This window comes from Dendrobates tinctorius, unplaced genomic scaffold (assembly GCF_039654945.1).
Source record: "Dendrobates tinctorius isolate UK_male_01 unplaced genomic scaffold, ASM3965494v1 ptg000017l, whole genome shotgun sequence".
Lineage (NCBI taxonomy): Eukaryota > Metazoa > Chordata > Amphibia > Anura > Dendrobatidae > Dendrobates > Dendrobates tinctorius.
In genome coordinates this window covers 13126026-13152013 of record NW_027361685.1, presented here as the reverse complement: position 1 = coordinate 13152013, position 25988 = coordinate 13126026, and the positions used below count along the sequence as shown (strand labels likewise).

The 25988-nt window shown below is 46.4% G+C and overlaps 2 protein-coding genes across 2 annotated transcripts in view; one reads left to right on the top strand and one right to left on the bottom strand.

Moving 5' to 3' along the window:
- The window catches only part of LOC141082292 (uncharacterized), a 987535-nt gene that overhangs the window by 252836 nt on the left and 708711 nt on the right, over positions 1 to 25988 (bottom strand). The gene's annotated exons all lie outside the window — the stretch shown is intronic.
- LOC141082352 (uncharacterized) lies at positions 7502 to 25464 on the top strand. Its single transcript, XM_073566295.1, has 7 exons — positions 7502 to 7525; positions 7633 to 8025; positions 12600 to 12779; positions 12862 to 12985; positions 13069 to 13166; positions 13365 to 13455; positions 22441 to 25464. Exons 1-7 carry the CDS (start codon positions 7502 to 7504, stop codon positions 23439 to 23441), a joined length of 1911 nt encoding a protein of 636 aa, XP_073422396.1. The 3' UTR covers positions 23442 to 25464.

Genomic DNA, 25988 nt, shown 5'->3' with positions numbered 1-25988 from the left:
GTGAGATTGGTAACTGCCTGCGCAGATAGTGTGGTAGCTGACGTGTCTGCTACCTGGGGTTCTGCATGGGTTGTAGCCGGTACCAATGGCGGTTGTACTTCAGCTTCAGGTAGTGTGACAGCTAGCGGTGCTGGTGCCTGTTGTGGCTGGCATGGTGCAATTTGGATGCTGCCATCTGATGTCTGAGCAATCACTGGACCATTTCGGTCCATGGGTACAGTTCCTGGCAGCAGGACCATGTTAGAGGCGGTTATCATACCTGGTGCTTCACGGTGATGTTCTGGCTTCGGGGAAGGTACCGAGTAATGAACAGTGGCAGCCACAACCCCCGAAGTTGTTTGATGAATGGCCGGTAGCTGGATCCGCGTCGGCACAGGACTGGGGCAGGCCGGTACAAGCCCGCGCGGCTGCGCCAGCTCCGGGCTGGGACTCAGCTCCAGTCCCACAGCCTCCGGGACTCTCATATACCTTCTCCTGGCAGGCCGTATCCAGTGACAGCACCGGCCTGGAGGTGGTGGCGGGCACTGCAAAGGGTGTCGCAGTGGCCGTATGCTCCGCAGGTGCTGTCTGGGGGAGGAGTTTCTCCCTGCCATTTTCTACTGGCCTCCGCGCTCCTTTTTCCATCATGGCGTTCTGGCGTTCTTCCTTCCTGGGCTCTTTTAACGCCACCTGCTCTCGCTCCTCCTTCTGTGGGCGGCGTCTTCTTCCTACTCCTCCATACCAGGCCAGTATCCGAACCCCTCTGGGGGTGGGCCATGTTGCTGTCGCATAGAAGTTCAGGCAGGGGAGGCCCTGGACAGTTCGCGGTCTTTTCTTAGGACCACCCATGTTGTCACGCCCTTCTTCACCGTGCCGGCAGCCATTTTTAGAGTCCATTTTACAGTCTATTAAATTGGTTCATTTGCACATCTTCAGAAATTTTTAAGTCCAATAAATCTTAGGCACACAGAACCGGGTGGTACCGGGCTTCGTCATCCTGTTCGTGACGCCAGAGATGGATCTTCCCCTGGGGGTGGTGTTGGTGTAGTTTCCAGGGGTCAGGACCGCGGAGTACTCGGTACCGGGCCTCGTTGATTTCAATGAGAGTTGTCACGGCACCTGTGACCCGGTCCGTGGCCCTGAGCGTCCATTGTAAAAGGGATAGTTGAGAGTGGCTGATGATGATTAAGGTTTATTGGTAAGTGTTTCATGACGCCACCTGTGTGTTCGGCAAGAGAGATGTTAAGCCGACGCTGCAAGCAGATCCTCTGGGACTGATGTTGTGGTGCAGCAAAGATGTTGAAGCTCCCCACAGGTGGAGCTCTAGTCCCAGGGCAGAATAGATGTGAAGACAGTGGAAAGACGTAGATGGTGCTGTGTCAGACACAATGATGTAGCGGTGCCGAGTGTGTTGGCGCAGAAATAAGTGAAGGACACCAGGGCATGTAGTTCCAAAGCTTTACTCACAGTCTGCTGTACGTACAGGTGCCCGCATCCGTGCCATGTCCTCCAGGTTAGGAGCTCAGCCAACTTCCAGGCAAGATGAAGTACTCCTTTCCAACACTCCGCCAACATGTGCCTTTTCTGAACGTCTCCCTTCTAGCGCCTATGTGAAGTACTCACATTACTGAGTTACACTGGAGTTCCTCCTTTCAGATGTTCCTATGAACACTACTTGTATGGCAGACAACTGTAGCCTGCTTCGGGGACTCCTTGCTACCAAGTCCCGGCTCACTCACGATTCTGTTGTGCCCCCAAGTCTTGTGTGGGAATAAAGTGGTGACAACTTCTATTCCTCCGGTGTCTGCTGCAGGACCATTAGTATCCATACAACCTCGGGACCGGACCCCGGCCATGCGCCAAGAACTTCTAGGTAGGGCTCTGCTCTAACCCTAGTCCTTAGTTCTCTTCTCCTCCTCACGTTCCGTACTAATGCTTCTTTCTTATGGAGAATCAGGCTTTCTAAAATGTCTCTTTCCTGTGCCAGCAGACCCAGGTCACTGAGGCCTGCTGCATCACTTCCATCACTTCCATCACTCCATACCTCTCCGGGGATCTCTCAAACACTTCTCTCCCAATCATATCTTCTTCCTGCTCTCTTGTTGAGACTAAGCTCCACCCACCTCCCAGCACTCTTCGTGTTCCAAGCATGGAGCCACCAAAGGTGCTTTGCTTCACTACTATGATGTGTGGGATGCAGGTGTTAGAGTGTGGTCAGGAGTCTCCACCTTACCTGAATGATGGGGTACCACACCTCAGGAGGAGATGCAGTACCTCTGTGGCGACTGAACCCTCACTATAAAGCCTGGGCCTCATTATACAGCTGTACAAGGGTCTAGTGAAGGCTTTTTAGCCCTTTCCTCAGACTGTAGCTCCTGGACACAGGCCCTCACTCCTGTCCCATCACTATAAAGCCTGGGCCTCATTATACAGCTGTACAGGGGTCTAGTGAAGGCTTTTTAGCCCTTTCCTCAGTCTGTAGCTCTTGGGAACAGGCCCTCACTCCTGTCCCTTCACAATAAAGCCTGGGCCTCATTATACAGCTGTACAGGGGTCTAGTGAAGGCTTTTTAGCCCTTTCCTCAGTCTGTAGCTCTTGGGAACAGGCCCTCACTCCTGTCCCTTCACAATAAAGCCTGGGCCTCATTATACAGCTGTACAGGGGTCTAGTGAAGGCTTTTTAGCCCTTTCCTCAGTCTGTAGCTCTTGGGAACAGGCCCTCACTCCTGTCCCTTCACAATAAAGCCTGGGCCTCATTATACAGCTGTACAGGGGTCTAGTGAAGGCTTTTTAGCCCTTTCCTCAGTCTGTAGCTCTTGGAAACAGGCCCTCACTCCTGTCCCTTCACTATAAAGCCTGGGCCTCATACAGCTGTACAGGGGTGTAGTGAAGGCTTTTTAGCCCTTTCCTCAGACTGTAGCTCCTGGGAACAGGCCCTCACTCTTGTCCTTTCGCTATAAAGCCTGGGCCTCATTATACAGCTGTACAGGGGACTAGTGAAGGCTCTTTAGCCCTTTCTTCAGACTGTAGCTCCTGGGCACAGGCCCTCACTCCTGTCCCTTCACTATAAAGCCTGGGCCTCATTATACAGCTGTACAGGGGTCTATTGAAGGCTTTTTAGCTCTTGCCATAGACTGTAGCTCCTGGGCACAGTCCCTCACTCCTGTCCCTTCACTATAAAGCCTGGGCCTCATTATACAGCTGTACAGGGGTTTAGTGAAGGCTTTTTAGCCCTTTCCTCAGACTGTAGCTCCTGGGCACAGGCCCTCACTCTTGTCCCTTCGCTATAAAGCCTGGGCCTCATTATACAGCTGTACAGGGGTCTAGTGAAGGCTTTTTAGCCCTTTCCTCAGACTGTAGCTCCTGGGCACAGGCCCTCACTCCTGTCCCTTCACTATAAAGCCTGGGCCTCATTATACAGTTGTACAGGGGTGTAGTGAAGGCTTTTTAGCCCTTTCTTCAGACTGTAGCTCCTGGGAACAGGCCCTCGCTCCTGTCCCTTCACTATAAAGCCTGGGCCTCATTATACAGCTGTACAGGGGTGTAGTGAAGGCTTTTTAGCCCTTTCTTCAGACTGTAGCTCCTGGGAACAGGCCCTCGCTCCTGTCCCTTCACTATAAAGCCTGGGCCTCATTATACAGCTGTACAGGGGTCTAGTGAAGGCTTTTTAGCCCTTTCCTCAGACTGTAGCTCCTGGTTACCATGTGATCTCACCATAACCCTAACAAGCTAATTAAGGTGTGAAATCTTTGTCAAAATTATCTCAGTACACAAATTTCCAAGGGTGCCCTAAGTTTTGCATTGCCCCTTTTTCCTTTATGCAATTATGAAATTGTAAAAAAGTCTATATATATATATATATTATTATTATTATTATTATTATTATTATTATTATTATTTTTGAGTGAAATACAAAGGCCATGTGTCATCTTAGAGGTTCGGCCTTTTAGAGATCATTTCATCTTCATCTTACTACTGCTCACAATAACAGTCATTTTGACCAGGGGCGCCCACACTTTTACATGCCGCTGTCAATGCTTCGTCCCGCTGGTGCTCAATATTTAATAGGGTCTCGCTATTAAACTTAATGAAAAGTTCGGTGAATTTCTTTGAGCTGTTATTACTAGAGATGAGCGAATATTGTCGGAGAAGTTGTTATTGGCTAATATCGCTTACCGAATAGCTGCATCGGGACCCCGGATCCCTGGAGCGCTCCCGATAATCAGCTGCATGTGTCGCCCTCCATGCAGGTGCTGTGACTATCACACAGCGCGACACACGCAGCTGATTATCGGGAGCTCTCCAGCACACTGAGTCCTGCACACACTGAGGCCCCTGATCATGTGACCCCTGACTCCTCCCCTCCTGTGACCTCATCACAGGTCCTGTGCACAGAGCAGTCATATATGTGGCGGACACTCCTGGATCTTCTGCTTTCTGGGCCGGTTCCTCCTGTGAGTCCTATTAACCCTTCCGCTCCCTGTATTCTCCTTTCTGACAGGACAATATCTGAATTCGGATAGTGTGAGAGGAATATAAGCAATGTGGAAGGAAAAAATGACAATTGTACTTTTTTTCCTCACAAAAATGTGACTTTAGCCCCAGAATTAGCAGCGTAACAAATCCTTATTTCCCCACTGTAGTTTGTAGACTCCATATACAGATCCCTTAAGTGTGAAAAGAGCTGAATTCCCCACTTAAGTTATTGCATTTTGGAAATTGCCCCCACTGGGAATTTATCTCCAGGTAAAGGCACAATTGTGTCTCCATGGGGGTTGTGCTCACAGCCCAACATCGTGTGGCCTACAAAGAAATGCCACCCCGCACCATTACTGACCACTGCCAAACCGGTCATGCTGAAGGATGTTGCAGGCAGCAGATCGCTCTCCACGGCGTCTCCAGACTCTGTCACGTCTGTCACATGTGCTCAGTGTGAACCTGCTTCCATCTGTGAAGAGCACAGGGCGTCAGTGGTGAATTTGCCAATCCTGGTGTTCTGTGGCAAATGCCAAGTGTCCTGTACGGTGTTGGGCTGTGAGCACAACCCCCATCTGTGGGCGTCAGGCCCTCAGACCATCCTAATGGAGTCAGTTTCTAACCATTTGTGCAGACACATGAACATTTGTGGCCTGCTGAAGATCATTTTGCAGGGCTCTGGCAGTGCTCCTCCTGTTCCTCCTTGCACAAAGGTGGAGGTAGCGGTCCTGCTGCTGGGTTGTTGCCCTCCTACGACCCCCTTCACGTCTCCTTGTATACTGGCCTGTCTCCTCGTAGTGCCTCCAGCCTCTGGACACTACGCTGACAGACACAGCAAACCTTCTTGCCACAGCTCGCATTGATGTGCCATCCTGGATGAGCTGCACTACCAGAGCCACTTGTGTGGGTTGTAGAGTCCGTCTCATGCTACCACGAGTGTGAAAGCACAACTAACATTCAAAAGTGACTAAAACATCAGCCAGAAAGCATTGGTACTGAGATGTGGTCTGTGGTCCCCACCTGCAGAACCACTCCTTTATTGAGGGTGTCTTGATAATTGCCAATAATTTCCATCTGTTGTCTATTCCATTTGCACAACAGCATGTGAAATTGATTGTCAATCAGTGTTGCTTCCTAAGTGGACAGTTTGATTTCACAGAAGTTTGATTTACTTGGAGTTATATTCTGTTGTTTAAGTGTTCCCTTTATTTTTTTGAACAGTGTATATAGATAGAGAGATTTATTTTTCTTTACGTTGGAGGGTCCAATTCCAGCTATTGCTGTGGGATCTGTGATTTCTATCTACTCTACTGTGTACAGGATAATAGAGTATAATAAAGTAGTTATGGATGTGATGTAACTAACATTGTGCAGTGACTCTGCTTTCCATATAGTGATGGATATTTGTTGTTGCTAAAACTGATTTTTTTTTCCACTTTAAACCTTTTTTAAACCGCTCTGATCAGTGCGATCATACAACATACAAGCCTCTGATGGCTCCAGTGATGCCCTGTACTACTGTAGTGCCGTGTATCATCACTGCCTGTCAGTGTAATACTAACGGCCCCATACACATGAGATCAGAGTTGGCTGAACGGTCATTTGGCAGACGGCGATCTCTCCCGACTCCCCCATACACACAAATATTCCAGCTTTCCTGTGGTCTGTATGAGAGAGTCGCCTCCAGACTCCTGTAGAGGAGGATTATCTACAGGAAGAACAAACGGATTATCCTCTGAAATTCAGGATGTCAGATCCTTCTCTGCCCTGACATCATCTGTCGGGAGGCCCCCAAATACATTGTATGGTCGGTCAAACCCCCCGAAATCAGTGCTTTCATAGAACTTTAGTCTAATGTGTATGGGGGTGTAAGATGGGCGCCAAACGAGTCCTTGAGGGGAGATATGTGTCATCATGGCTCTTAGCTGCGGTGATGTGACCTCAGAAGAATGCTCCAGCACATATAGTGCTGAGAGAGTTATTAGGCCATTCAAGTGATGGGATTGAATGACTGCTTACATGTCCCATTCCCAGGGGTGTGGTTTGGCAGATAAAATGGAGGCTGATTCTCTCAGTCAGTGTCTGGAACTGGAGATGTGTGAAACTTCTGTGTGAATCAGAGCTGAGATCTAACGTGAGAGAAGATTCCAGTGCGGGGAAGACGGGAAACCTTCATATAGACGGCCGGTGGGGATGGAGTCAGTCACCGACTCTGGCCAAATCTGTCTCTAGAGCCGTAGTAGAAGATGAAGATGTCGTCCTCATCATGAAGGAGTTATTTCTCATGTCGCGTGTAATGAATCTCTCCTGCAGTATTGCTAATGCCGATTCCAGTGTCGGTAATGAGACGAGAATTAGCGTTATGGAAGATGAGTCTATGAGGAACGTGTTCTGCTGCCGACTCCGAGGAGGAAACTGCTTGTTGTCTGTGGCCTAAATATATAGGTTTTATTAGTAGATGTCAGGGGAGAAAACTAAACCCTGTAAAATAATAAATCTCCTCATATGTTTTCCCTTCCCCATGACAGCACCGCACATGAGAGAAGGTACCCGCCCCCAGGAAACAGGAAACCTGTAGCAGAGACATAAGAAGGGGGGCGGCACCTCTCCCCTCAGTTTGGTTTCCTGTTTCTTGCAGGCGGGATGCTTGGAGGGGTCCCCTCTGATGATCCGGTCGGGAGGCCGAGGTCCGGGGTCCGGGGGGAGAGAGCGGCAGGGGGTGCGGTCACGCGCGCCTGTCAGCCCAGCTTGTGGGCGCTGCAAATGACATCCTCCTCCTGTGACTCCCCGGCAGCCGCTCCAGTGGGAGGCAGGGCCGGGGGAGGCATGTCCACCATGACGCTGGCGCCGATTGAGTGGCGACGGCTTCCGGAGTCGCACCGGAAGTGACGTCGCACGCCAGGGGAGCGGTGTACTGGGCACTTCCAGGCGGGAGCAGTCCCAGAAGCGTGCACCGCTCCTCCATAAGAAGGGAGTCGCGGCAGACGCCACTGGTGCCAGAGAGGCTGCACACAGGCTCCACGGTATATAGCCAGCAGCAGAACGGAATGGATCCTGAAGTTGGAGAGCAAGTACAGGAGGAAGAGCCACCAGCTGCCGGGGTACCCAGAGGGCCGGGTGAGTGCCTTTGTAAGGCAGCACAATATATTAACAAAGGCCCTGTGTATGTTTTCTGTAGGGAAAGGCCACAACCAAACAAAAGAACAAAGAATGTGCGTTATGTAAAAAGGTCCTAGCTAAAACGTATGACACGCGACTCTGTCGCTCGTGCATTAAAAAGACAGTGGCCGAAGAGTCACCATCCCTGCTCCAAAGCATTAAAGCTATGATCCGGGATCAAGTAAAATCGACGGTGAAAGATGAAATAAAAGAGCAGGCAACACGTAGCACCGATATAACGCCTGCCTCACCCCCGCCCCCACTGCCTCCCACAGAGATAACTACTGATATAGAGTCTGAGGAAGAGCAAGGAAAGGAGATAGAGGCCTCGGATTCAGACCTAGACTCCTCGGACGAGGAAAAGGGGCGTCCATATTTTCTATCTGAGGACATTGGGAATCTGCTAAAACTTGTAAGGTCCACAATGGGACTTGAGACACCAAAAGAGCCTTAATCAATTCAAGATGCTATATTTAGCAATTTTGAATGGAAAAAGCGAAGGGTTTTTCCCTTCCATGATAACCTGCTAAATTTAATCAAGAGAGAGTGGAAAAAACCCAACAAATAAATGTCCATACCGCAGGCGCTCAAACGAAAATACCCGTTTGATGAGGAGGTATGCGATAAATGGGGAAAAGGCGCCCAGACTAGATGCCGCCATTGCTAGTACATCCAGAGGGATAGCATTGCCATTTGAAGATATGGGCGCCCTAAAAGACCCCCTTGACAAGAAAGCAAACGCTTTTCTAAAAGCTGCTTGGGAAGCATCAGCTTGGTCGTTTAAACCAGGGGTGGCTGCCACTTGTACGGCACGTGCTATGGTCAGGTGGTTAGACGAATTAAGTGACCAAATTAAGAATAAATGCCCAAGGGAGACACTGCTGGAGGCAATACCTTTCCTACAGAAAGCAGCAGGATTCCTGGCTGACGCCGCAGTAGATTCATTCCGAGGTGCCGCCCGTGCATGCGCCCTTTCTAATTCAGGCCGCAGAGCACTTTGGTTAAAAAACTGGTCGGCAGATTTCCAGTCAAAGGTTAAACTCTGTGCCGTCCCCTGTGAGGGTCAATACTTATTTGAAAAAGCACTGGACGAAATTTTGGAAAAAGCATCAGATAAGAAAAAACTGTTTCCAACCCCCTTCCCTAGGCGTCTGTGGACTGAGGCTCACTCGTCCTTTCGTGGAACAGGGAATAGAGGGAGCCGAGGGCGGCCAGACGATAGAACCACGCGGGGTAGGCCCTGGAGGGGAAGGAAGGAGAGCGGTTTCCTCTTTAGTAGAACCACCCCGAGACTCGATACCAAGCAATGATGCCAGGGCGGTTGGGGGAAGGCTTCGATTCTTTGTCCATCAGTGGGTAGCATTGCCCACCTCAAAGTGGGTAACCGACCTGTTGGCCAAGGGCCTACAACTCAGTTTTCTAACCCTTCCTCCTCAAAGACTAAAAGTGACCCGGGTAGCCAAGAAGAATCAGGCTACATTAGAAATGGAGATCCAGCTCCTCATTCAAAAAGAGGTACTTATAAAAGTACCGTGTCATCAGAAAGGAAAAGGGTTTTACAGTACTCTGTTCCTCACGCCAAAACCAGATGGGTCACTAAGAACAATATTCAATCTCAAAGCCCTGAACCAATATATCAGAACAGAAAAATTCAAAATGGAGACCTTGGGGTCAGCAGTAAAACTGCTCAACCCAGGTTGCTACATGGCAGTAATAGATCTTACCGATGCCTATTACCATGTCGCAATATGGGAAGAACACCAACAATATCTGAGACTGGTAGTAGAGATTGCTCAAATCCCCACTCATCTACAGTACCGGTGCCTACCCTTCGGGGTATCAGTAGCCCCACGTATATTTACGAAAATCATCGGGGAAGTAGCGTCCTTTATAAGAAGGGAAAATATCCTGTTAGTACCTTATCTAGACGATTTCCTGGTTATAGCAAACAGCAGGGAAAACTGCGAAGATGCAGTTACAAAGGTCCTGGAGATATTAACCAGGTTAGGCTGGAAGATCAATCTGAAAAAATCCAAATTAACTCCAGTACAGTCACAAGAATTCCTTGGAATTTGGTTGGACTCATTAAAACAACAGTGCAGCCTTCCAGGAAGGAAAATTGTAGCTATCCAGAAAAAAATACAACGGATACAGTCCGGTCGAGCCATACCAGTAAGAGAGGCAATGTCGCTCCTGGGCATGTTAACAGCAACAATTCCAGCGGTCCGGTGGGCACAAAGCCATACGAGAGAACCACAGTGGCAGATCCTGTCCGAGCAGGAGAAGAGTCCTTCCAATTTAGATCGGGGGATTATCCTCTCCCCTCAAGTGCAGGAGTCCCTAAAATGGTGGCTGAGCACCGAAAACTTAAACAGAGCAGTGCCCTGGACTACTCAAAACTCGGTGGTATTGACCACGGATGCAAGTCTGAGTGGTTGGGGGGCACACATAGGTAAACAAACCCTACAGGGCCAGTGGGAACCCGGAATGAGGGAGGCATCCTCAAATCTAAAAGAACTGGCGGCCGTAAGGCGAGCCCTTCCCCTAGTAAAGCAAAAAGTACAAGGGAAACATGTCACCATATTATCCGACAACAACACGGTCATAGCATACATAAACAGACAAGGGTGTACAAGGTCGGCAACCCTTATGGCAGAGGCCAGGGAATTATTCGCTTGGGCAGAAAACAATATTCTATCCTTACCGGGTACACATTTAAAGGGGGCAGACAATTATCTGGCCGATTTATTTAAGCCGTCATGTACTACACCAGGGAGAATGGTCCCTAAGTCAAAAAATATTTGGGGAAATCTGCGCTGCCTGGGGCACACCAGAAGTAGACTTGTTTGCCACCAGGGAAAATCGGAAAGTGGACAGGTTCTACTCCCTAAATCCAAGAGAGCGGGGTGGATTCGCTACTACACCGGTGGAAATTTCACCTGGCATATGCGTCCCCCCCCCCGTTGGCATTGATTCCAGTAGTCTTAAAAAAGATCCAGCAGGAAAAAGCTCGAATAATCCTGATTGCGCCCTTCTGGCCGAAGAGGGCATGGTTCACATGGCTCAGACGCATGTCTATCTCGGACCCATGGATTCTCCCAGATACCCCGAATCTGCTATACCAGGGCCCAGTAGAACACCCCAGGGTTCACAGGCTGCACCTCACTGCGTGGAACTTGAGAGGGGACTCCTTCTAGCAAAAGGGTTGTCAGTCCCGTTAGTAACCACCCTGCTCGCTAGCAGGAAGGAGGTAACTTCACGAAAATACCAAAAAAATTGGGAAAAATTCTTACAGTTCACAGGCCGACAATTGACTAGAACAGCCCAGAAAATACCAATAAAAGAGATCCTAGAGTTCCTCCAGAAAGGACTGGAAAAAGGACTGTCCACAAGCACCTTAAAAGTGCAGGTATCGGCCCTGGGTGCACTGTTTGATCAAAAACTGGCAGATCACCCATGGATCTATAGATTCATTCGGGCCTCCTTCACATCCAGGCCCACAAAATTAACACCTAAGGTAGCTCCCTGGGATCTAAATTTAGTATTAAGGGCACTGACAGCATCTCCATTCGAACCGATTGCTTCCATCCCAATAAAGGCGCTGACACTAAAAACAGTACTCCTGGTGGCCCTAACCTCAGCTCGTCGTGTCTGCGAGCTGCAGGCAATATCTGTAAATCCACCACATACCACCTTTTTGGATGATAGAGTGATCATAAAAACTGATCCAGCCTTCCTACCAAAGGTAAATTCCAAATTCCACAGGGAGCAGGAGATAATTTTGCCCTCGTTTTGTTCGAAACCAAAATCCCAGGGAGAGGAAACCTTCCATTGTTTAGATGTCAGACGTTGCCTGCTTCAATATATTGAAGCCTCAAAATCATGGCGACAGTCTTCAGCCCTTTTTTTCTCCTTTCAAGGGACAAACAGGGGTAAAAAAGCTTCAAAGTCAACGATTGCACGATGGCTTTGTATGGGTATTGCACTAGCTTACTATTCTTCAAACCAGACTCCCCCACTGGGTGTAACGGCTCACTCTGCAAGAGCCATAGCCACGTCCTGGGCTGAAAGGGCAAATGCTTCAGTTGAGCAGATCTGTAAAGCAGCAGTATGGTCATCACCATCCACTTTCTTCCGACACTATAGACTAGACCTAGGGCCCTCAAATCTGGCCTTTGGGAGAAAAGTGTTGTCTGCTGTTGTCCCACCCTAGGAGTCTATTCTATCTTTCCTCTCATGTGCGGTGCTGTCATGGGGAAGGGAAAAAATGATAATTACTTACCGGTAATTTGATTTTCCAGAGCCATGACAGCACTGCATTGTTCCCGCCCTATCTTGGTGATGGTTGTGTGGTGCACCAGAGGTTTTAAAAATTATATCTGGATGTGTAGATATATGTATATAGACATGTATATAAAGGGAAAGGGGAATATTAGTAACACTGTTATATAACATGTATGTAAACTAATAAGGCGGTTACCTTGCATACTCTGAAACAAACTGAGGGGAGAGGTGCTGTCCCCCTTCTTATGTCTCTGCTACAGGTTTCCTGGGGGCGGGTACCTTCTCTCATGTGCTGTGCTGTCATGGCTCTGGAAAATCAAATTACCGGTAAGTAATTATCATTTTTCCCTTATTATCTCCAGTAATTGTATTATTACACAGGATTCTTATGATGTTACATCAGATCATCTTCTTCCCATTCAGGTCTCTACAATATCGGATCCTCTCAGCGAATATCTTCTACAGAAGAGAATTTTCCTGATTTACCCATCAAGGATGGATATGGACAGAGACAAGATGGCGGAGAGGATGTTACACCTCACCCTAGAGATCCTCTTCCGTCTCACTGGAGAGGTGAGAGATTCTGATGACGTCACATTACATCATTCTTATCTATGGGAATAACAGATGGACAGAACTGGAGAGGTGAGGACTCTGGAAATGTCTGTAGTGAGATTTATTAATGTGTCTCTCCATTACCAGGATTACACAGTGGTGAAGAAGACCTCTAGTGATCGCTGTCAGGACCCTGTGTCTGAGGGATGGGGAAGACCCCTGAGCCCAATCACGGGGCCTCCACCTCACCCCCTGATCCATGAGGACATCAATGACCAGAAGATCCTAGAACTCATCTACAAGATGATTGAGCTGCTGACTGGAGAGGTGACACTGCTGAGAATGCTGGGACATTATACAGTAACACTATGAAGGGATCGGGGGATGACGGTATCATTGTATGTGTCAGGTTCCTATAAGGTGTCAGGATGTCGCTGTCTATTTCTCCATGGAGGAGTGGGAGTATTTAGAAGGACACAGAGATCAGTACAAGGACGTCATAATGGAGGTTCCCCAGCCCCTCACATCTCCAGGTAATAGACAGGACTAAATACACACGGCCTATAATTATCTGTATGTAGAGAATGAATTCAGTCCCTGTATGTGTTTCCTCCAGATCTATCCAGTAAGAGGACAACACCAGAGAGATGTCCCCGTCCTCTTCTTCCACAGGACTGTAACCAAGAAGATCCCAGTGCTCCTCTGGATCATCAGGTAGATGGAGAGAAGGTGTCAGGAGATCTCCCCTATGATGTGTAGACGGCTGTGAAGGTCTTGTGCTCAGTCTTGTTTTATCCACCAGTATTATATGTTTTATACTTGTGTAATGAGAGCGGTGGAGATGGCAGGAGTAGAGCTGATCATAGATGGGACTTCTCCGTCTGTCGGTGACTTTTACAATATTTGTTTCAGGGTGAAGATCTTACCCATATTAATACTACAGAGACATATGTGAGGGGTGATGAGTGGTGTAAAGAGGAGATTCCCACATATGACTACCCAGGTGAGTAGTAACCACTGAATGCAGAGAAGTCACAGATTCCTCTCAGTCACCGGCTGTGGCTGCTTTATCGGTGGTGTAGTCCGGCCGTATTACCATGATCACCATTTTGCCTCTAGACCACAACATTTTCCTCCACCCAAAACTGTTCAAATGACTTTGGGCAGTGAAAGCCCTTTTCTATACAACTTACAACCAATTACATTGTTTTTGATCCTAAGGAATTCAGATTACTGCACAATCTTTCCTGAAATGGGGAGCAATATTATTTTCTCTAATCTTCTGCTCAGGATCCATAGTAGCTCCAATGATCCACCATAAATGAGGGCAACTCTGGTTTACTGTTGATTAATCTTTGTTTGTAGTTTTCAGTTAATGAGATTCTCGTGCTCTGGGGCGGGGCTGTGGGCGGGGCTGTGGGCGGGGCTTTATGTGGTGCTCTGATTACATATTCATCTGTATTGGCTTATGACAGGTCGCTGACCCCTCACTGACCTGCCCCCCATTATTACATAATGCATATAATAGCATTGATATTATTGGTGATAATGCCTATAATATTGTGGCTATTGTGAGGCTCAGAAAAAAAATTATATCCAGCAAAATGTCACCAGCGATGTCGGCGCCTGCGCAGTAGCATCTGTAAGTAAGAGATAGAGGCTACTGGACAGGGGCCGCTGGTGACATTTTGCTGGATATAATTTTTTTTCTGAGCCTCACAATAGCCACAATATTATAGGCATTATCACCAATAATATCAATGCTATTATATGCATTATGTAATAATGGGGGCAGGTCAGTGAGGGGTCAGCGACCTGTCATAAGCCAATACAGATGAATATGTAATCAGAGCTCCACATAAAGCCCCGCCCACAGCCCCGCCCACAGCCCCGCCCCAGAGCACAAGAATCTCATTAACTGAAAACTACAAATACAGATTAAACAACAACCACAAGACGGATTTCATCACCAGGTATCATTGTAATCAGTATAACGGTGCTGACCTGACAGTGTCTGTAGGTTACTGAGCACAATCCTGCCGACAGGTTCCCTTTAAAACATCTCCGCTCTGCACTATTATACATAGTTTTCTATAAATGTGTAATATTTCCTCTTGAAACTCATCTGACAGAAAATATTGGACCTTACTATAGTTTAGATTGTGAAGTCACCAAGCCCAATGCTCTAATTAACTGTTAATTGCACCCTGCTGTAAACCGTCCTCCAACTCCCTCCTCCTCCTCCCTCCCTCACCTGGCTTCATTTCATGGACAGTTGAATGGTATAAGTTGAACAGAGAAGGTCAGAAATGACCTTGGTCAGATGTGACATCATTTGAAGTGACATATTTAAAGTGATACATGAGAAATATACCAGAAATCGGTCAAAAGGTAAGACTAACCACTGCTTTCTCACCTTACTTGTTTGTTTTTTTTACTCTGCTCTTTAACCATGCTTACATTTGCCATCACCATTTTTGCTCCACTAATTATTATTATTATTATTTATTTAGCACCATTGATTCCATGGTGCTGTACATGAGAAAGGGTTGCATACAAATTACAGATATCACTTACAGTAAGCAAACAAACAATGACAGACTGATACAGAGGGGAGAGAGGACCCTGCCCTTTCGGGCTTACATGCTACAGGATGGTGGGTTGCAACGGTTCCGGTGTTGGTTGAGGTGATATTACCGGTAGTGGTGAGGGAGGAGGTAGCGGAGTTATTGCATGCTGTAGGCTTTCTTGAAAAGGTGGGTTTTCAGGTTCCGTCTGAAGGATCCAAATGTGATTGATAGTCGGACTTGTTGGGGTAAAGAATTCCAGAGAATAGGGGCAGTTCGGGCGAAGTCTTGGAGGCGGTTGGGTGAAGAACGAATGAGTGTGGAGGAGAGAAGGAAGTCTTGGGAGGACCGGAGATTACGTGAGAGAAGGTATCGGGAGATGAGTTCAGAGCCATATGGCGGAGACAGGTTTTAGATGGCCTTGTAGGTCAGTATTAGTAGTTTGAACTGGATACGCTGAGGGAATGGGAGCCAGTGAAGAGATTTGCAGAGGCGAGAAGCGGAAGAGTAGTGAGGAGAGAGATGAATTAGTCGGGCAGCAGAGTTAAGGATGGACTGGAGAGGTGCGAGGGTGTTAGCAGGGAGACCACAGAAAAGGATGTTGCAGTAGTCGAGGCGGGAGATGATGAAGGCATGCATAAGCATGATGGTGGTCAGATAGGGGGAAGGGAGAGGTTGTGAGATTAGATAGGGAACAGAGGCGGGTGAAGTTGAGGTCTAATGTATGTCTGTCATGGTCACGTGTGTCTGGACGCAGATGTTACCGCAAGGTGGACCCATAACACACGTGACCCTGGATACAGCGCCTCCAGTGGCGAATTTAAATAATAATACGTGCAGATGGATACACCGCCTCCACCAGACGAATTTGGGTATTACACGTTAATATAAATTCTGGAAACCGCCTCCAGTACGGCGAATTTAAATAATAAGGGGGAACCTGGGAAACATTAACAATGGTGGGCCCTGCGATAGGGAATAGGGGAGTGGAGACCTCCTGAGCTCCCCTGAGCCAGTGTCCCTGCACTCCTTACGTTCCCTATACAGGCTCCGCACCTGTCGCCGCACGCGAACCTTAAACCCTTGCTCGCCCTGACCCTAAACCCTCACTAGGGAGTAGGTCGGTGCGGAAACTAATCCCACCACTGCACTAATAACACACATGAGGGAAAGAGACAATACAGGGGGACACCACTTAGCTTTATGCTCTGTGCTTATGCTCCTGCAACAGAGCCCTCCACCTGCGTGTGTCTTCTCCTCCACCCGGATCCATCACCATAACAGGATACTTCACCATAGTGCAGCCTTGGAGCAGAGTCCATCTCCAGTTGCAGCAGTCCAATAACAGAGTCCCAAGGATGAGTCAGCCTCTGCCAAAATTCTAAGCATGCTTGAGTCCAGCTCTCGGCCACCAAGTCGAGCACGCCGAGTGCAACTCTCTCCATAGTCGCCACTCCACAAAGCCATGCACGCACTTCCCGCCGACACATAAACTGCGACTCCTCCACGCCATGCCAGCAATTACTGCAGACACCATTAGCTGCCACTCGTCTCCTCTGGCTGACTGTGCAGGACTCCTCTTCAGCTCCATGTTCACCCAGGCTTCACAAACTCAGAATGAATCAATCAATCAGTCAGTATCACCAGCCGTGATTGCACACACTGAGACTCACTTATGGAGCCCCACACCTGATTCATAATTACGTGCAAATTAAACCTAAAGTGCGATACCACTAACCACCACCGGGGACAGTCAAGTCACTTGGCACTTGCCAAAGTAAAAAAAAGTTCACCCTGTGCAAATTAAAACTGTCAGATCAAATTCAGATCATGACAATGTCCATCTGTGTGGGTGGCTGTGGAGGACCACTGAGTAAGTCCAAAGGATGAGGTAAGTGACAGGAGTTTGGAGGCTGCTGGCTGGTGGGTGTCAGTAGGGATGTTGAAGTCCCCCATGATGATGGTTGGGATGTCAGAAGAGAGAAGGTGGAGGAGCCAGGTGGAGAATTGGTCGATGAAGTTTGTGGCTGAGCCCGGTGGTTGGTATATGACAGCCATTTAGAGATTAGAGTAAATACGGAGAGTGAACCTCGAAAGAAGGGAGGATAAGGGAGGGTGGGGGTTGGATAGGATTGAAGGAGCAGTTTTTAGAAAGGAGGAAACCCATTCCTCAGCCTTGTCTGTTGCCAGGGCGAGGAGTGTAGGTAAAGGGGATACCGCCGTAACTCAGTGCGGCCGGGAGGCCGTGTCAGGGGGTGTCAGACAGGTTTCAGTGTCAGTGAGGGCCAGGAAGGAAAGGTTGCGGGAGATAAAGAGGTCGTGGAGCTTGTTGCAGATGGAGCGAGCATTCCAAAGTTCTCCAGAAAGAGGGTGGGGGAGGGAGGGGGTCAGTGGCACAGGTTTTAAGTGTGAGGGATTGCAGTAGTTTCTCTTAGTGTGAGAAAGATTAGTGGGATGTATGAGGCGGGGGGGAGGCAGGATTGGGGGATATGTCACCAGCAGTGAGAAGAAGCAGAGAAAGGGAAAGCAGGTGGGTGAAGGAGAGTGATCGTCTTGTATTGTATGTTAGTAGGATAGGTCTGAGGTTAAGAAGTATGTCTGCAGATAAAGCGAGGTGGGGGGTTAATAGAGAGGGGGAGATAGTTATTTGGTTCGAGGGTGCAGGGGTTTGGGGATAGCGAAGGAGAGTGAAGATTAGTGGACAAATCTGAACTCATCATCTTTCCTCCATCTCACAGATCTTCCTTACCCAACCTAACTAAAACAATTAATGACATCACACTTTCCCCAGTACCGGAAGTCCGCTGCCTCAGAGTAACCTTTGACTCTGCCCTGTCCTTCAAACCGCACATCCAAGCTCTTTCTACCTCCTGTCGCCTCCAGCTCAAAAATATTTCCAGAATCCGTCCTTTCCTCAACCCAACATTACTGACCAAAAGTACTAATGACTTACGCACAGCCAAAGCTAACAGACAATTCTCCATCCTCCTTCTTAACCTGTTCTCTGCCTTTGACACAGTTGACCACTGCCTACTGCTACAGATTCTTTCTTCCCTTGGCATCAAAGACCTTGCCCTGTCCTGGATTTCCTCATACCTTTCTGACCGCACATTCAGCGTTTCCCACTCCCACAGTACCTCCTCATCCCGCCCCCTCTCTGTTGGAGTCCCCTAAGGCTCTGTCCTGAGGCCCCTACTTTTTTCCATCTATACTCTTGGCCTAGGACAACTTATCCCATGGCTTCCAGTACCATCTCTATGCGGACGACACTCAGATCTACCTCTCTGGCCCAGATGTCACCTTTCTGCTGTCCAGAATCCTGGAGTGTCTATCAGCCATATCCTCCTTTTTCACCTTTCACTTCCTAAAACTCAACGTAGATAAAACTGAACTCATTATCTTTCCTCCATCTCGCATATCTTCCCTACCCGATCTATCTATTATGGTAAACGGTATCACACTCTCTCCAGCACGTGAAATCCGCTGTAATTCTCGACTCTGCCTTTCCTTCAAACCACACGTCCAATCTCTTGCTACCTCCTGTCGCCTCCAGCTCAAAAATATTTCCAGAATCCGTCCCTTCCTCAGTCCTCAATCTACTAAAATTCTTGTACATGCCCTCATCATCTCCCGCCTTGACTAATGCAACACTCTCCTCTGTGGCCTCCCTGCTAACTCTCTTGCACCACTCCAGTCTGTCCTCAATTCTGCTGCCCGACTAATCCACCTCTCTCCTCGCCACTCCCGTCTCCCCCCCCTGCAAATCTCTCCATTGGCTCCCAATTCCCCAACGAATCCAGTTCAAACTACTAACACCGACCTACAAAGTCACCCACAACCTTTCCCCTCCCTATATCTCTGAACTAATCTCCCAATATCTTCCCTCACATAATCTTCGATCCTCCCATGACCTCCTACTCTCCTCCACACTTATTCGTTCCTCACACAACCGCCTCCAAGATTTCTCCTGAATATCCCCTATCCTCTGGAATGCCATGCCTCAACACGTCCGATTATCCACCACCCTCAGTTCCTTCAAACGGAACCTGAAAACCCATCTTTTCAGGAAAGCTTACAGCCTGCAATGACGATTCTGCCGCCTCACCACCGCCCGAGCTGCCGCCTCATCTCCACCAGAGCTGCTGCACCCCCGACGTTCTGTCTCTTCCCCACTATCCCGTAGAATGTAAGTCCGCAACGACAGGGTCCTCTCCCCTCTGTACCAGTCTGTCATTGTAAATTTGTTTACTGTTAACAATATCTATAACTTTGTATGTAACCCCCCTTCTCATGTACAGCACCATGGAATTAATGGGCGCTATAGAAATAAATAATAATTACCCCAGAGAGGTTTCACCACTAGCTACTCATTTATTACTGATGGAGACTGTGGAGTTTGATCATTTCAGTAGATGTTATTGTCTATAGTCACAGTGTGTGATTACAGTAGTGTCCAAAATCCTCTGATTTAACCTCTTCCCGCAGCCAGTTTAGTGTTCTTAATCTGGCCCCATTTTTAATATCTGACGTGTGTCACTTTATGTGGTCGTAAATTATTCACAAAGGATAATAGAAAACAAATGGATCTTACAAATTATTTTCCAGCTTCTCACAATACGCTACATACGATTGTACACTACTGTCTGGGCACATGGCAGTGTTCAGAAGGGAAGGAGCGCCATTTAGCTATTTGAATGCAGATCTTGCTGGAATAGTTTGTAGACAAAATGTATTGGGAGCACTGTTCATGGTCACCTGGCAGCTCAAAAGATGTCCACCATAACCATGCATGGCTCTATCTTCTCTGCTTTCTATATCCCAAGGATCGCCTTGCTCATCGCCCTTTAACACCATTACGTGGATCTGGACTTACACTGGGACCCCTAGGCTTGCACCATGGTGTTACCTGCTATTATGTGGTGTTAGATGGCAAGAAGAATAGTCAGGTAGCTGTGTCAGAACCAGAAGGCCAGAATCAGAAGACACAAGAGTAGTCAGTAAACGGGCCACGGTCACAGCAGGAAACAAATACACAAGCCGCAAGCTGAGCACAGAGGACTGAACCAGAGGAGACAAAGCTGTAACTGGCAGGTTCCGGCCATGTGCTTTGCGCTTTAGTAGGGTGTGGTACTTTCCAATTGGCTGAAGTAGGGAGCAGATTACTCCAGCTGGACAGCAGGAACAGATCCCAGATAAGATTGGACACACCATATGCAGAAGCCCTAATATAACTAAATGACAGAAAACCAGAATAGTCGAAATCCCCATAAAGTAATTCCATGTAATTAATTAATTAATAATTCATTGATGGTTGTATTCTATACACACGTGGTCAAAATTGTTGGTACCCCTCTGTTAATGACAGAAAAATCCACAATGGTCACAGAAATAACTTGAATCTGACAAAAGTAATACAAAAGTAATAATAAATAAAAAAATCTATGAAAATGAACAAATGAAAGTGAGACATTGCTTTTCAATCAAGCTTCCACAGAATGTGTAAATCAAGGTATGTTCACTAATTTGCATCACAGGTGTCTACAGTCTTGGAATCAGTGAGTGACCTGTATAGAGGTTACAGATACTCACTGTGCTGTTTGGTGACATGGTGTGTATCACACTCAACATGGACCAGAGGAAGCAAAGAAGAGAGATGTCTCAGGAGATTAGAAAGAAAATTATAGACAAACATGTTACAGGTAAAAGTTATAAGACCATCTCCAAGCAGCTTCATGTTCCTGTGACTACAGTTGCACATATTATTCAGAAATGTAAGTTCCATGGGACTGTAGCCAACCTCCCTGGATGTGGCCGCAGGAGGAAAATTGATGACAAATCAAAGAGACGGATAATACGAATGGTAACAAAAGAGCCCAGAAAAACTTCTAAACAGATTAAAGGTGCACTTCAAGCTCAAGGAACATCAGTGTCATCGCACCATCTGTCATTGTATGAGCCAAAGTGGTCTTCATGGGAGGCAACCAAGGAGGACACCATTGTTGAAAAAAATCATAAAAAAAAGACTGGAATTTGCCAAACTACATGTTGACAAGCTACAAAGCTTCTGGGAGAATTTCCTATGGACAGATGAGATATAAATGGAACTTTCTGGCAAGTCACATCAGCTCTATGTTCTCAGATGGAAAAATGAGGCATATCACAAAAAGAACACTGTTCCTACTGTGAAACATGGAGGAGACTCTGTTACGTTCTGGGGCTGCTTTGCTGCATATGGCACAGGGTGTCTAGAATCTCAGTCACAGGTCATGGGTCTTGCAACAGGATAATGACACACAATACACAGCTAAAACACGCAAGAATGGCTAAGAGGAAAATATTGGACTATTCTGAAGTGGTATTCTATGAGCCCTGACCTAAATTCTTATGAGCATCTTTGGAAAGAGCTGAAACATGTCATCTGGAAAAGGCAACCTTCAAACACAAGACAACTGGAGCAGTTTGCTCTTGAGGAGTGGTCCAAAATACCTGTTGAGAGGTGCAGAATTCTCATTGAGAGTTACAGGAATCGTTTGATTGCAGTGATTGCCTCAAAAGGTTGTGCAACAAAATATTTTAGTTAAGGGAACCTTCATTTCTGTCCAGGCCTATTTCATGAGTTTTATTTATTTATTTATTTTTAATTCTCTGGAATCATGGTTGAAAAGCAATGTCTGACTTTCATTTGCTCATTTTCATAGATTTTTGATTTATTTCTACTTTTGTCAGATTCAAGTTATTTCTGTGACCATTGTGGGTTTTTCTGTTATTAAACGAGGGGTACCAACAATTTTGACCATGTGTGTAGGAGGAGTGAATATTTTGACTCCACAGCCACTTTCCGGAAATGAATAGTGGATGTTGGAGAGTGAAAATTACACATTTGATATTTTATTACCCAGCACATAGTGCCCAGATTGTCCTCCAGGAGACACCGCAAATTAAGTGGATTCTTCTCACTATAATATTGCTAAATACAGGGATCCTAAATGTTGTTTGCGCACACTGCAAGACTCCGAAGTGAGAGCGGATTTTGCTGGATTGGTTTATGGAAACCTTGTTGCTTTTCAGCAGCCTTTGAGCCACTAATAGTGCGGGAACCTCTGTTTTTCCAATGACAGATGATGGACCTGAGTGGGGACTTGTTTTTGTGAGATAAGAATTGGTATTATTTTCGCCTACATAACATTGATTGTTTTTTTTATGCTTTACATTTGGGAGGCAGAATGAACAAACAGTTGAACACCGCACACTACTGGCTCATCCAACAAGGTTTCTATTAGACTGTGAACTGTCATTGTCTTGGTAAATAATTAAAGCTTTTTACATAGCTTGCCATTTTTATGGACAGTTTAAGTAGAAATGTTCAAAAATATAAAACTCAAGGATATTTTATAAATAAATAATTGTTTTTATCTTAGCAGATGACTGTACCAGGAGATCAGAGGGACAGCTGACATCTTCAATTTTGAAATCTGATGATCTTGAGATCCTACAAGATAAAACTGAAGTGATTGCTATTACTCCAGATATAGCATCATCCATTCACAGCAAAGATCTGTCATCTGATCCTATGAAACAGGTCCCATCTTCTGATTCATTACTGACTACTAAGGGAAATCAAAGTCACAAAAGAGGCATTAAAAAACAAACTGCTCCTAAGGCAAAGAAGTCATTATCATGTTCAGAATGTGGGAAATGTTTTACATGGAAATCACATTTTGTTGCACACCAAAGAACTCACACAGGGGAGAAGCCTTTTTCCTGTTCAGAATGTGGGAAATGCTTTACACTGAAATCACATTTTGTTACTCACCATAAAACTCACACAGGTGAGAAGCCTTTTTCCTGTTCAGTATGTGGGAAATGTTTTACACATAAATCACATTTTGTTACTCACCATAGAACTCACACAGGGGAGAAGCCTTTTTCCTGTTTAGAATGTGGGAAATGTTTTAACCAGAAATCAGATTTGGTTAATCATCAAAGAACTCACACAGGGGAGAAGCCTTTTTCCTGTTCAGAATGCTGGAAATGTTTTAACTGGAAATTACAATTGGTTAATCACCATAGAACTCACACAGGGGAGAAGCCTTTTTCCTGTTCAGAATGTGGGAAATATTTTAACTGGAAATCACAATTGGTTAATCACCATAGAACTCACACAGGGGAGAAGCCTTTTTCCTGTTCAGAATGTGAGAAATGTTTTAACCAGAAATCAGATTTGGTTAATCACCATAGAAATCACATAGGGGAGAAGCCTTTTTCCTGTTCAGAATGTGGGAAATGTTTTGCACATAAATCACATTTTGTTAGACACCAGAGAACTCACAAAGGGGAGAAGCCTTTTTCCTGTTCAGAATGTGGGAAATGTTTTCACCAGAAATCAGATTTGGTTAAGCACCAGAGAACTCACACAGGGTAGAAGCTTTTTTCATGTTTAGAATGTGGGAAATGTTTTATCCAGAAATCAGATTTGGTTAATCACCATAGAACTCACACAGGGGAGAAGCCTTTTTCCTGTTCAGAATGTGGGAAATGTTTTGCACATAAATCACATTTTGTTAGACACCAGAGAACTCACACAGGAGAGAAGCCTTTTTCCTGTTCAGAATGTGGGAAATGTTTTCACCAGAAATCAGATTTGGTTAAACACCAGAGAACTCACACAGGGGAGAAGCCTTTTTCATGTTTAGAATGTGGGAAATGTTTTAACCAGAAATCAGATTTGGTTAATCACCATAGAACTCACACAGGGGAGAAGCCTTTTTCCTGTTCAGAATGTGGGAAATGTTTTGCACATAAATCACATTTTGTTAGACACCAGAGAACTCACACAGGGGAGAAGCCTTTTTCATGTTTAGAATGTGGGAAATGTTTTCACCAGAAATCAGATTTGGTTAAGCACCAGAGAACTCACACAGGGGAGAAGCCTTTTTCATGTTTAGAATGTGGGAAATGTTTTATCCAGAAATCAGATTTGGTTAATCACCATAGAACTCACACAGGGGAGAAGCCTTTTTCATGTTCAGAATGTGGGAAATGTTTTTACACTAAATCAGATTGTGTTAGGCACCAAATAAGACACACAGGGGAGAAACTTCTTTCATGTTAAATGGAAGCTAAATCTTGATCACATCGGAGAAGCCATTTTTCCTGTTCACAATGTGGGAAATGTTTTAACCAGAAATGGAATGTTACTAATAATAATAATCTTTATTTTTATATAGTGCTAACATATTCCACAGCCCTTTACAGTTTGCACACATTATCATCGCTGTCTCCAATGGGGCTCACAATGTAAATTCCCTATCAGTATGTCTTTGGAGTGTGGGAGGACACCCATGCAAACACGGAGAGAACATACAAACTCCTTGCAAATGTCCTTGGTAAGAGTTGAACCCAGGACTACAGCACTGCAAGGCTGCAGTGCTAACCACTGAGCCACCTCACCAGAGAACCCACACAGGGGAGAAGCCTTTTTCTGTTCAGAATGTGGGAAATATTTTAACCAGAAAGCGCTTCCTGATCACCATCAGAGCAGTCACACAGGGGAGAAGCCGTTTTCATTTTCTTAATGTGGGAAATATTTTGCTTGGAAATCAGCTGTTTATAAACATCAGAGACGTCACATAGGGGAGAAGCCTTTTTTATGTTTATAATGTTGGAATAGTTTTAACCAAAATTGAATCTTCTTAAATGGGTTGTCTCTTGTTATTCCTCATGTTTGCTGACAAAAGGAAAAAACTAAACCTTATTAATTCCAAATATAACACTATACCCTTAATTCACCCCCTGAAGGTTAATCAGAAGGTGACTAATAGAAAAAACATATACTCCACATTTCAATATATGGGGTGAGGTGATGTATACACACTCACTCTCCAAGCCTCTCATTTCTACGGGTTTCATCATCCTCACCAAAGAGGACTCATCAGGAGACTATTTAATATTGATTTATGTTCAAGCGATACTAGACAAAAAAACACTAAAATCATGTATCATGTTATCCGAAACAGAAAACTAGCCACATATTGGCAGATCCCAGACCTCAAACTATATACTTCATATAGTTTTTACATCACAAGGGACACGGATCTATCATTCTACAGGAAACAACCTAGGGGTTTTCAGCCTTGGTTGGAAGAATACAGATTTGCTCCATTGACCATCGCTGAACCATGGATACGTTTGGAGAAGCCAGGTTGTGATCCTTAGATCAACTGGCCTTTTACCTTGTATGGACTGTATGGATTGTCATCTTCCTACGCTTGTCGTTACCTCCTCTCTGTGCGTGCCACAGGTGGGGTAGCGACCCCAGGAGCAAATCAGCGGAAGGGTGAGACTCTGTAATGTGCACTCTGTTGGGTATTTTGCTGGGACTGTTCTATGTGTTATCTGCCTGTTTTGTGGTACAATAAAGCATTGCCCACACTGTTTTACCCTCACTGTGCGTTGTCTGAGTAGCGTTATTCCCATGTTAAAGGGAGAGCCTGCGTTCGGTGGGAGGATCCCTGATCCATGTCGTTTCGGCCAGCGGACCGGGGTGCTCGCTGACCACCCCATGTCTCCACAGGCATGCTTCAATAGTCTCAATGGGAGGCTAGAAGCTGCTATAACCCGATCGGCTCTGCTACATGCGGGCAATGATCAGATCACCTGCATGTAGCAGAGTTGCTCACTTGCTATGAGCGCAGACCACTGGGTAGCGCTCATAGGATCCGGAAGTGACAACCATAGAGGTCTGCTGGAGACCTCTGGTTGTCATGCCAACCTATCGGTGACCCGTGATCGCGTGACAGGGTCACCGATGTGCGGGATTTCTGGCCCATCATGTGTGAGAAAAGATGTGGGCTCAACGTCGGAGCCCACATCAAAAGGAGGGAGTCCGACATCAGCGTACATTTACACCCGATGTCAGAAAGGGGTTAAAAGGGATTGTTTTTACAGACAGAAGTGGTAATTAATCATG